Source organism: Corvus hawaiiensis, chromosome Z (genome assembly GCF_020740725.1).
Source record: "Corvus hawaiiensis isolate bCorHaw1 chromosome Z, bCorHaw1.pri.cur, whole genome shotgun sequence".
In the NCBI taxonomy this organism is placed as follows: domain Eukaryota; kingdom Metazoa; phylum Chordata; class Aves; order Passeriformes; family Corvidae; genus Corvus; species Corvus hawaiiensis.
Window position 1 is genome coordinate 17,527,003 of NC_063255.1, and position 12,745 is coordinate 17,539,747.

Sequence of the window (12,745 nt, forward strand, 5' to 3'; positions counted from 1 at the left end):
TGCCTGCCTGGTTTCCTTTCCCAGTGTCCCATCTGCCATGATGGAGAAATATGTACCATGCAAGGAGAATGCACAGAGAAAAATAAAGAGCATGGAAAGCATTCATGTGTCATACATCACGGCAAATGGGATGCAACCTCTGCTCATGAGTGGAGATGCTTCAAGAGATTAGAGAAAAATAGAGAACCTTAGCCATCAAAGACACATTTTTAGCTGACTGTACAGCCCATGGGTTTAATGTCCCAGTTTTTTCCAAATCCTTAGAAATCAAGGTAGTGAAAACCTATTTTCTTTTGGAACAACCTGCTTTTAAGAGTCTACCATAACAACCATGGTCTACAGCACATCCAAATCAACCAAAAGATATCTTTGGCTTCAAGGACTGGACATCATAGAGCCAGAAATCTCAAAGGTAGGCATCTTGTCACTGTGAGGATTTTAGAGTGTTATTGCTCTGCATAGAACAGATGCTTCAGGCAGCCCAGCTGCTGGATCTGTTTTACACAGGAAAAAGGGATATCTGAAGAGCTGGGGAGGGAGGATGTATCTCTCAATAACGGCAAAAATCTGCTTTCTAAAGAGGATTACTTGAGTGTGGAACTGCAGCTTTCCATGGGTGCAAGAGATTTTCTTCTGTTTGCAAGTCATTATCATAAAAAGGCATTTTTAAAATGAGCATGGTGATATTTGGAGATAGGCATGATCATTCCCTAGTCTCTCTGCTCCAAGAAGATTTGAGCAGCCAGAATGGTGACATTGCATCTCCCTCTATAATTGCGAATAATTGAAACATCTCTGCTAGGAGAACATTTAGAGTTAAGTAAGTAATAGTGGGCCTGAATCCTTGGCTACCATAAATCAGTGTCACTTCACTGGCTTCAGAGCAGCTGGTGATTGGCGCTGCTCAAGAACTTATCCTGATCATGGTTGTGGTTAGTACTTTTCCAGACAGAGCACTGAGTTTTCATTTACTCTGCTTCTTGCTTGGGAAATGACTTGACTGCTGTTCTCCCTTCCCCTCCAGCTCAGCCTTCTACCCAATATTTCAAAAAGGTTGGATGAAGCTCAGCTAAGTGGAAAAATGAACCGTTTGAAATAAAAACTCTCCTTTTTTTCATAACTGCAGTCACAGGGCAGGATGAAAGACACCTAAGAAGCAGGGTTTGTACCGTAAACCTTCAATTCTCTGCTACAGCTGAATCAAACACTTCAGAGACCAGAGTTTTGATATTCACTTGTAGCTGGCCAAAGTTACCGTACCTATGAATTATTCAAATATGCAATTATTGCATTTGATATATCACTGGGTATAACTGTGGAAACAAGAAACAGTGTTCTAGTGCAGCTGATTGTATATGCCTTCCAAACCATAAGGACATCAATTTAAGGTGCTCACATTGATGGAGTACTCTGCAACCCCTTATTAAGATTCTTGCCAACTCCTGTAGCAGTTTTCCCCTGCAGAGTAAATTTCATGGAGTTTTTTAGCCTCCCTTTTCTTTATCTCTACAGCGTAAGTGCCAAACACTACCCCACAGAGCTTCAATTCATGGTTCTGCAGTAGCTCTCAAAGGTCAGTGACAAAAAGATCAGGTCATGTTCAGCTTACTGATCAGTGCTGCCCAAGTGACCCGAGTCCTGTGAATCACATGTTGGGGCTGACTTGTAACTCTGATTTCATTGGGAATTTCCAGTTTCCCTGGAAGAAGGTCTTCTTAGACCTAGAGGGCTGTGCCCTGCCTTTGGCCTACACTGTTCACATTGTCTTTACCTGGACAAAAAAGCATGTTCGTGGTGCTGATGTTTGTATTAACTGAACACACCAAAGACAGCTCTATCTGCCTTCAAATATGGGGCCATCTGAGAAGAATGTCTCTGAAGTTCTAGACCTTTCTTTGCTCTTTCCCTGAGTAGCATTTGCAAATTGATAGCATGCCCATTTCCTGTTTGCTCACTAGTGAGTACTGGTCTCTCTAGTGCTCCAGTATCAATGGATTTTGCTGAGTTGTAATTTATTTGAAGGTCCTGCAGAAAAATGACTATGCTTGTTTTCTAGGACTCATCCTGTATTTTCACAATCCTCTTTCATTGTGGGTCTTTGCCTTCTCTCATTCATTTTGTACATATTTTATTTAGCAGGGGATTCATTCTGTCAGTGTTTGCTGCTCTGCTTGAACAAAAAATTTGGCTATGGATGTCTCCTGTGTTTTTCCATCTCTTTGGCTCTCATTTCAAATCACGGCTGTTTCAAACACCTACTCTTTCATTTTCTTATATTTTCCAGTTTTTCGTCAAGTTGCAGTTCCCTCATGCACTGGCCCGGCAAATCTCTGCTGAACGAACCTTCTAAAAATGTTCCTTCAAAGGCCGCTCTTTTCAGGTTACTGCAGCTGCCCAGTAACTGATGCAATTGAAACTCACACTGAGCTCAGAGAGGCTCTAAAATCTGACTTACTCAGGTAATTTGTGTGACATTGTCCATATGAACTCCCACACTAATCTTGGTCAAGTGGCTGAATATGACATTACCACCCTCCAGTCAACCCTGCAGCTCTGGGGGTTTTGCTGTTGGAAGCCTTTGAAGAGGGCACAACCCTAACAAGCTCCTGGTCTTTTCACAGTAGGAACAACTCAGAAGGCTCTTTGCTGGCTGAGTCTTTGGCAAAAGTTCTCACAATTCTCCAGAAGTTTACTTCAGAGTGCCAGGGCCAAGAGCATCACAGCAGGATGAGAAGTGGGACGCTGCTTTAATATCTGTTATTTAATTCTGAAGTATTTATATTATCTAACATCTTTTTAAAAGTGGGGATATGGGTTTAGTGAAGAATTCCTGCTCCAAACTGAGGGGAAGTGTTGTGGTATTGCTTTGTGCTGCTCTATCACTCCCATGACAAATGGCGCGTATCCGTTAGTGACCTACATGGACTCATTTAGATGCAAACACAGCAATACTCCTGAAAAGCTGCCCTGCTTTGAGGAAGAACAAGTTCCAAATATTGCTGAATGGAATTCAGTCTCAGAGCAGTAATTACTGATTGTAATTTTGGAGTAAATGCAGTAATTAATTATTGTCGTTTTCCATCAGTGCATTATATTGAGTGCCAATCTTAGAATAAAATAATTAGCAAATGGGATTTTGCATGCTCTGGTATTGAAACTGTGGTTTGTAGAACAGACATGAGAATTTTGCCATAATAAAGTTATCAGTAATTTACATGGACAGACAGGTTAAAAATTATCAGACAGAAGAAAACGATTTCCTTGTCAGTCTTGCAAACGCCTTCAAGAGTCCTGTTTTAGCCTCCCCCAGTACAATTCACTTCCATTCTCTGAGTACAAGAACAACAGCACAAAGTTTGGGTTGCAAACACAGTGAGGGATGCTTAATTTAATCACGGGTGTCAGTGGAAATGAAAAACAAAAGTAATCCAAAGAACAGAAAAAAATACTGGCTGAGGTGATGTTTTTCCAGTACCTGAACAGACTTTCCAAAATTAAGCTGTGCTGATTTTTTTTCTCTCTTTATTCACTCATATTAAAGTTTGTGCTGGAGTACTGTTTTGATGCAATTATACTAGTGCAAATTTCCATAATGTAAGCAAGTCCTAAGCAATCTAAGTGATGACTAAAAGAGGGAAACAACAATAATCTGTGCAGGTGGAAGAGGAGCTGGTTAGCATGATTGTAGGAGGCACAACTACAAGAAATGGGATTTTATCTTGAAAAAGGATATTTGGGATGAATCTCAAGATGAACAGCCTAATAGAAAACAGTGAGATCAATGCAACTGCAGAATAGCCTCTCACTAGTGGTAATAGAGAGCTATCTGAGAGGCATAAGCAACAAAAATTTCAGTAAAAAATACACTTTCACTGGACTTTGCACTGAAGCCATCTGAAATGATGAGAGAAGCCAGAAATTTTCCACTCACATATTTTTGTTCATGGCTATTTGGCATTTTGTTTGTTTGTTTATATTTGGCTGATAGTATATGCTTACTTTAAAAGAAAGTTTGGGTTGCTTTTATTTTTTTCTCTTATTAGGGAAAAAAAAGAGAAAAATGCAAAGTTTTCCAGTCTGGTAAACTATACATTCCAATAAAAAAAAAAAAAAAAAAAAAAAAAAAAAAAAAAAAAGAAAAGAAAAAAAAAGGAAGAAAAAGGAAGAAAGACATTTATTCAGAGTAAAAATACCACCTATTCGAGACAGCTGCAAAAACATGCATTTCACACATTTTACAATAAACCACACATCAGTCTGTGCTTAAGAAGCAGTGAAGGAGGACCTGAAAATGTCTTTTTTTTTTTTTGTATTTGAGCTTTGGCCTATGTTATTTCCCCTGGTGTTTTGGAGAAGCAGGTTGCTTGGACAGCGCATTAATTTAATGTTTTGTCGCTACTCAGGAACACAGCTAAAAAAATCTAGTTGAACTTTTCTCCTTTTTTTTTTTTACTCTTCTGTTTCCCTTTTGCCTCACTCAATTTGTCTTGCTCTCACTAACTTTGTCTCACTCAGTTTCATGCCAGTCAGTGCTCTGGGTTAGTCTCACCCAAATGTCTCTGCATCTTTAGCCTTAAATAAAACTTCAGCAGCAGAGTGTCAGTCCGAGGTGGAAAACATCACTTTGCCAATGAGCAGTCACTGCAATGAAGCCACAGAAGGAGAATGGGCAGGATTTTCACGGCTCTTGTGTGCAGTGCCTTTTTTGATCTTTGGATGCTCCTGGGCTGCTCTGCATTCTGTCCTGAGCTCTGGAAGAGCTGTGTGCCGTGCAGTTTTTCAGGCAGTGTTGTCCTTACATGCCTGCCTGTCCCACGTGGGCCCAGGGCTCACGCACAGCCCCAGGCACTGCAGGCTGCACCTGCAACTTTGTCATAGCACAGGCCACTGAAGGACTCCTAGGAATGGCCACCTCAGGGAGCTGTGGATTTCAGGTTGGCTTTTTCTTAATTATTTTGTGCATTCACTATCTGAAAGACACATGGAGTGTCTCTGAGTCCTTGCTTCCTAGTCCTAAGGGGGGATTGGTAATAGAATATATTGATTTTGGCAAAGTTGCCTCAAATGATCCTCCTCTCTTTTGCTTTCTCCCAGCCCATCCTTCCTCCCCTTTTTTTTTTTTTTTTTTTTTACTACAACCACCTCTTTAATTATAAAGAAAAAAGAGAATGGGACAGCCATTTTGCCATCTAAATTCTTCAGGGCTTTCCTTGCTGGAGCTTTGGGCTTATCTGCCACATCACAGAGACCCTTTCAGTGTTCGACAGCAAGTTTAGAGCACTTGCAAAGAAAACAAAGGACTTCAAATCACTGTGGCCTAGACTGCTTGTGTCCCAAAAGGGAGAGTTATAAGTTAAAAAAAAAAAATCGTGCATCCAGAATTAAAATTTAGTGAAGCTCTTTCTTTCTCAGTTAGGAAAAAAGCACCTTGGTGGATTATATCAAACCATGTGCTGCTTTTTTTTTTTTGTTGTTGTTGTTGTTGGCAACTTCTTATTTTTTGAAAGCAATTCAATAGAAAAAAGCCCTTCCTTGGAAAAATCCCAATTAAAAAGTTTCTTGAGCATCCTCTTGAAGCACGAGTAATTGCCCTGATGTCAATATGGTTATGCACATGCTTCAAATTGGAATTGAAGACACTGAAGAGCTGCATCCAAAGTAAAGATAGATAAAACTCACAGCGGAGTTGTTGTGTTTTGATCAGTTAAAGGAAGCTGCAAATCAAGCCAGCAGTGGAGGTACAATAGTACTGTGCTGAGCCAAGAGCAGATGACCTGTCTCTGAGTCAGGCTTATTCCTGAGGGCTTAGCCCTGTGCTGGCCACTATTGCCCAGCCCTGGAGGGAAGCTGTCCTATGGCCACCGTGACTGAGAATCCTGCCTGCTTCTGTGGTGCTGGTATTGATGCTCCCAAGCACTGGGAGGCAGATGAGCTAAAGAAAGACCTGGGTTCAAGCCCTGCTGACATTCTGGGTATCCTTGCTGTCACCGAGTGTCCTCTACAGTCTACTGTAGCATGGTTTGCCCTGTGCTAACCCAAATCCTCCCCTGGGGAATGTTCCTGCAGTGTCCTCTGGGGCCACACACACTCAGGCAATTCCTTCTGTTAGGTGGAAAAAGACATGTATAAAACTTTTTTCCTGGAGAACTCCTTTCTGCTAAAAGTCAGGTACAGCTCCTTCAGTGGGCTCAACAAGGTGCGAGTATGCAAGTGAATAAGGACCTCTGAGATACATTTTGATAGGGTCTCTAAACAAGGCTCCTCTAAGCCAAGGGTGGAAGTGATCTGGTGGTAACAACTGAATGATTTTTCTGGACAGCAGAGCACTAAAGCCAAAGTAAAAGCCAGAAAGGCTAAAGGGCTTCCTACCTAGAGGCAACACTTCAAGAGTGTTCTGCTTACTACAGGCAAAGGAAAGGAAAAAATGCTCTAAGAGAAATGTGTGGGATTTTAGTACTATTTTACCTGCTGACTCCTTTTAATATAATTTACTGGGGGGGAAAAAATACCCAAACAACAAATCTTAGTCCTACTAGTGAGTAAACTTTTTGTAGGAAACAAGCTGAGACCTCAGAGCACTTCCTGATGAGCCACAATAATAAAAAACACTGCGGACTCATACTAGTGAATCTTTAACAACACAGATATCCACAGCCCTCCATCTTCTTACACCACCATGAGAAACAAGCATAACCTCAGTGAGCACAGCTATGCTAGGACATACAGCTTGGTGCCTAACTAGGGAGACCTTTGTGTTCCTTGATCCCTTTGCAGGTGTCATGGAAAACCCCCCTGACCAATGCAGCCCCTGCTTTAACACAATTGCATGCATGCACGCCCCGCCCTCCCCCGGCAAAGCCTGCAGAAAAAAGCCAGTGTGATGAAGCAAAAAGCATTTGGATATGGCAACATGTTTTGGTTTCAAGCTTCCAAGAGGCCTTTTCATAAGCAAGGAAAAGAAAAGAGGTTTTTGAAGGGGGAAAATGCTTTTACAGTTATCTCCATATAGTCACATATAAAGGAGATTCTACACTATGGAAGCTGTTTCTTGCATATGCACCTAATACATTTACTGAAAAGTTTCTTAATCTCCTTTATGTTGTCTTCAGTGCAGCACCTCTTTCAAAGACATTTTGATCCCATTCCTGAATTCTCACTGGAAAGGATACTGCTCTGAAGACTGGAAAAAATACATTTTTCAAAGATATTTGAGATGCCAGTGAAAAATTAAAACACTCTGTTTTTCTTTGGGAAAGTTGAAGATAGGGATTTCCTGCCTGTCTTAGATGAGTCAAAAGAGGCCTGAATAAAAATCACAGAATCTTAGACATTACAGCTAAAACGACATAGAAAGGTCACCTAACCGAACTCTTTATCACTAATTCAGGAGTACAAATTGCTTAGGGCCTCCCTAGGTGCTGAGTTTATTGGGGAATCTCTGGTGTGGAACAGTTTTAACAATAGGGAGACTTCCTGTCTCTGTAAACAAGCACACAGGGGTTTATATTTCTGTTTCTCAAAGATTACCTAGTGGAAGACCCAGCCAGTGGTGGAAAATATTTCCGTTTTTGGAAACATCTTCATTTTTGTTTTTGGTGATACATTGGGATTCCAATGAAACCAACTGCTGCTTTCTGATATTTTTGGTGTTGTCACATGTACTAGAAGTTCCCTTGGAACATCCAGCTAGCTTCTTTCCAGCAATACGTGGCACATGAGTCTAAAAACAAGACCCCAGGTCCTCACTCCAGCTAAGCTTCCTTGGCTTTGGTTGGGTTTTATCTACACACAGGAGTTTAAAACAACTGACCGAGAAGTGAACATGGATCCTTCTATTAATTTCTTGGGTTTGTGAAGAAATAAATCAGGGATTATTTAGTTGTCAGGGAGACATATTTACATTAAGTTATTATGCTGAGATGGAATTGGATACAGACTGTACCGCATGAAGAATGAAGAATGCTTTGAAACGTTTGCAACACAGAGCTATTGAGACAGACACTGTCCCAGTCCAGTCACCTGGGATTAAACTGCAGCCCAGTCCCACCTCTTAATTGCAGATTTTCTTCAAGCACCAGAAATGCTCTCTTTCACTGAGCAAGTGGAATCAGGACAGCTGCTGACTCTCCTCTAGTGACCAGAAACACTTTCTAGAGATGCAGGATGCCCCTGGGATGAGGAAGTTGTCTTATCCCTTGGTAAACATCCTTCCACCTCTTTTTCTAAAGAGACACACACAAACAGTTCCTGGTTTATGTGTGAATGTGTGTCTGAGCAGAGTGGCTCTAGCCGGAGTCAAAAAGGCAGAAGATAGAGAGTCACAGAGCTCAATCTCCTTGAGGGTCTAAAACACAGAGAGACGCTACGAGTGTAGCTGACACCCCCTTCCCCATGCAGTTACCTGTGCTAGTGCTGTGTATCCAGTGGTTCCCACAACCCTTCAGTAGGGACGATTAGCATCCTTTGGCCTCTTCAGCTGCACCTTCAGCCTCTTCATGCCAATCTGGAATCCATTCATGGCCTGGATAGCAGCTTGGGCACTGGCAGGATTGTCAAAACTCACAAAACCTGTCAAAACATGAGGCAAGGCAGGGGACTTAACGAGCTGAAGGGTGCCAAGGCATGTACATGCAACGACCACTGAGAATGAACATGGGGAAGGGGGTGAGGGCGCTGAGAGGGGGAAGTGAGCAGGTAGGAGGGTGGGCAGGTGGGCAGGAGAGTGAGGAGAGGATGGCTGCCAATGTGGGACAAAGGATAGGAGGGGTTGTTACAGATCAGTGTCCCAGGACACTGCCTGGGCTGAGTGCCAGTCTGAACACTAGACTATGTGGAGCACAGGGATCCAAATGTTGATACCACAAGATTTGGGTCACCTTTGAGCTGCAAGTCAGCAGATGTGGTGCACGGTCTCAAGGCATTCTCTCTTCCTCCATTTCCCTCCATAGTGACTGGGGTAAACCTCTAGGCCTTCCTTAACTTGCCAGCATAACCTTTTCTTTGCCTTCCAATACTGATGATGAGGGGAACACGATACACCTACTGCTACTTCCTTATTATGGCAATATAAGTAAAATGTGAATTTAATAAATTCTCCATTATCATATTAATTGGGATGAATAGTTTGATTGTTGGCCAGCCAGGCAATATAAAGAGCTTTAATCACTGGCAATTTCTGCAGACTCCATGTTGATTCTGCAGTTGAGAGATGAACACAAGTGCTTTCCTAACATGGTTTCCCTATGGAATTTCATACTTTGCCAGCAAATCTTCCAATCAACAATGGAGCACATCCAGCACTAGAAACAACTATAGTGACTCAATATTTTATTACAGGTCACCTAAGATGTTTTTTGTCTCAGTTTGTTCTCTAACTGTCTGATGAAATAAAATAGGTCAGAACCACACAGGATGCAATGCAACTAATGCATTCAGCTTCAGGAAGGGCTTTTGGCATGGATTTACTTTTTTTTAAAAAAGTATTTTAAAAACTTTTTTCTTATGTTAGATCCAAAAAAAGGCCTCATTTGCCCAGACTGTATGTGGCTGTAGCTGGAGCAACCATGGGTCTGAGGTACTAGTGAGGCAGGGGGCCATCACACTGTACAAGCATTGCCTCTGCTACTTTTGCCAGAAATGTCCCTGCATGCCAACAACATTTCTGAGCACAAACCTTGGGTGAGACTAGCCTGGACCAGCCTGCTCTCCAGAGAAAGCCATCTGTTTACCCACCCCTGCAAGGCTCTGGCAGCACAAATCAATCCTAGGAGCCTGGTGTTGCTCAACAGACAGGCTGAAATGGAGAGATGGTTTTTGTGAGCCCCTCAAAAAGTTAATGCTGAGTGCTTGCTGCCAGCTATACACCTGCTCCTGACAACAGCACCAGGCCTGGCTTACAGCCTTGGGCTGTGCTGTGGATGCATTCAGCAGCCCTTCCTCCCTGGTCTAGTTCCTCCTCAGAAGAAAGTCTCACAGGTGACACAGGGTGGCTTGCATCTGAAAAAGACACAGAGCCGTGCATGCAGAGGCACCTTCTCACTCCTGCATTAAACTGTGCTCCCTGACCTTGGCTAATAATGTAACTTCATGACAGGACATAAAACTTATGGTCTTAGTCTCTCAAAGTGATACAACAGGGTTTACTGAGTATACAGCACATGGGGTTTTAACAGGGAGGCCCATGGACTAAACAGGGAATCTTCTTTGTTCTCCCCTTTTGAAGCCAAGGCTCCGAGTAAACTGGCTGTCCATGCAGTTTTCCTGCCAACCACCTGGATGAGGAGGTACCAACACTGCAGCTCTGAAGATGAACAGACAAAAAGTACTCTAAGCCCCACAGCAATAATCAATTTCTATGGAGAAAACTGGAGAGCTATAGTGAGTAATGAGCTGTGGTTTTATTCAATAGCAATGGATCTGCTCTTGCCATCACTTTTTAGCCAGTAAGCACCTGGTGATGTTACCAGTTAACATCTGACTACTTGAATAATCTATCAACAAAGTCCTATGATTCCATCTCAGCAAAGGAATAAACTAAACACTTCCTGGTTTCACCCAAATGCATTCAGACTTAAAATACTTCTGGAAACTCCCTTGGGAATGCCTTGCTTGAGCTTTGACCTTAAATATGTTGTCTATATACTTCACATCTTTGAATATAGGATGTGGTGAAACCTATTTCTTTTTAAAAATCACATCTGGAGTGCTGATAGTCCCGGCCAACACACAGCAGTCACACCTAAAAAGTAGACTAAAGTTGTGCCAGGGAAGTTCAGAGAAACTGAAACCTAATAATCTGTACTGCTGGGTTTTTTTGACTTGTGTTTAACACCAAACAATTCTTGAGCAAAGTCTGAGTATTAGCACAGAAGACAGGCTGTATTCAGTGGTTAACTTGGATGGGCCATGATGTTCTGGAAAGTGAGAGGATTTGATAATTTGGGTGTAGGCCATTTTGTGCCAGTAGTCCCTAGTGCTAGGGAGAAGTGCCAGGTATGCTTTTCTAATATATGCACAGCGATCAAAACTGAGTTGGCTGCAGCTGGATGGTTGCTTAGCTCGTGTCTTTAGAGAACATACCTTGCCTGGGAACTTTGATTTCTACTCTTGCAACAGGTCGTGTTGGGATGTCCCTCCTGCTGACTAAATGTGCACACCTAGATTGCGCCTGCACATTCATCCATTTGTGAACAAGACACCTTAGGACCCTACAGTAATCAGTGGAGGTCCAGCCAATGCAGTCAACAGAGTGTAGGGCAGGATTTCTCTCTTTTATCAGGACACCCTTAGCTGTGCTCAAATCACAGGTCAGGCACCAGTGCTGGCTGCCAGTGAATGCAGGCACCCAACTTAAATCAAGGCACCTCTCTTGCAGGATCTACCTGGTTCCATAGTTAGGAGTGACATCTTAAGGTAAAATGTTAACTGTCTAGTGCCTGGGTGGGTCACACCCCAAAGAGATGTTAGTTGCTGAATCAAACCTCTCCAGAAATTCTGCCCACTATGACAGAAGACTGTTATTTCTCTACTTTTGCCAAGACTAGAACTTCGAGGGATAAGCCCTTGTGGTGGGGTGCTAATATAGTCGTACCTCTGCAAGAACCTTGCTGTGAGATAAGCTCACAAAGCTATACTAGTTTTTATAATCATTTTGCTTTTGAGATGAAATTCTAAGCCAGTTTCTTCATTCTGTGCAAAGCTGTAAATAATACAACATTTTAACAAATGGGACTAATAAGAGAGATCAGAAGAGCATTTGCTCACTATATTTCATTTAGACCAGATAATGAAGCTGGGAGTTGTACTCTGATTTTGGTATTAGTTGCCTACAGATTTGGACCAGTTTTTTTTCTCCTTAGTTGTTCTGATATTCACTGATGCAATATAAAAATCTTGACTGGCTGGATGCTGAGGGTAGAGGAACTGAGCATCGAAAGCTGTGGAAAGAGACAGGCAAATGCCAATAACTGTATTTTCTTTGTGAGAACATTCTAGGGACAGAGCATCTAATTACTCTAGATTCATTTCACTGTTTTAGTTTTCAGGGGCCTTGATATGCTCAGAATTTGCTGGTGCATTCAGTTCTCCTGCTCTCCTGAGTTATTTATGTGTAGGTGTGTTTCACATTGTTGAAGGTATTTGGATGAACTCCAAAGAGAAGAAAAGCTATGGCTTATCCTGAGATTTGAGACATTACAGTGGATAAAGGATAGGCAGTAGACAGGCACGTTGGGCTAACAACAGCATGTTCCTTTCTCTTCGCAGGTCAAATACCTACTGGCAGGTTTGACTTTTGTTGTTGTTGTTACATGTAGTATTGGCAGTTAACCATCTTTGTTTCTCCTCACCTCTGTCAGCAGGATTCATGTTCCTATGACAGATTTAAATATGTTTGACGAGGAACAGAATGTATGTACTGGGAAAATAGCTTAAATACTTGGCTCCTAAATGGCTTTAATATTTGAGCCCATGGGCTCAAAACATGATGGCAGTACTGCAGTTGCTATCTGTGTTTTGAACACCACCCCCACATTGTCATCTACACGCTTGAAGGACAAAAGAGAAAGGGAGAGGTTAAAAAGCTTGAAGCTCTTTCTGTTCATCAGGTAATTAATAATCAGAGAAATATATGTTCTGATCTGAAGACAGTTGGTAGGAGGACAGCATTTTGTGATAAATCTACTTTATGGGGGGGATATTGGTGGTTTTTTTCTTTTTTTCCTTTTTTTTCCCCCCCCAGGGATTA

The 12,745-nt window shown here is 42.1% G+C and overlaps 1 protein-coding gene across 16 annotated transcripts in view; it reads right to left on the reverse strand.

Moving 5' to 3' along the window:
• Positions 1-12,745, reverse strand: part of CELF4 (CUGBP Elav-like family member 4) — a 701,592-nt gene that overhangs the window by 15,456 nt on the left and 673,391 nt on the right. For all 16 annotated transcript variants that reach the window (XR_007200839.1, XR_007200838.1, XM_048290994.1 and 13 more), the window contains one exon: positions 8,402-8,568. Coding sequence is in view for 14 of the 16 variants with exons in the window: in XM_048290994.1 (XP_048146951.1) it covers positions 8,441-8,568 (128 nt within the window). In the remaining 2 variants the exon portion in view is untranslated. The remainder of the gene's footprint in view (positions 1-8,401; positions 8,569-12,745) is intronic.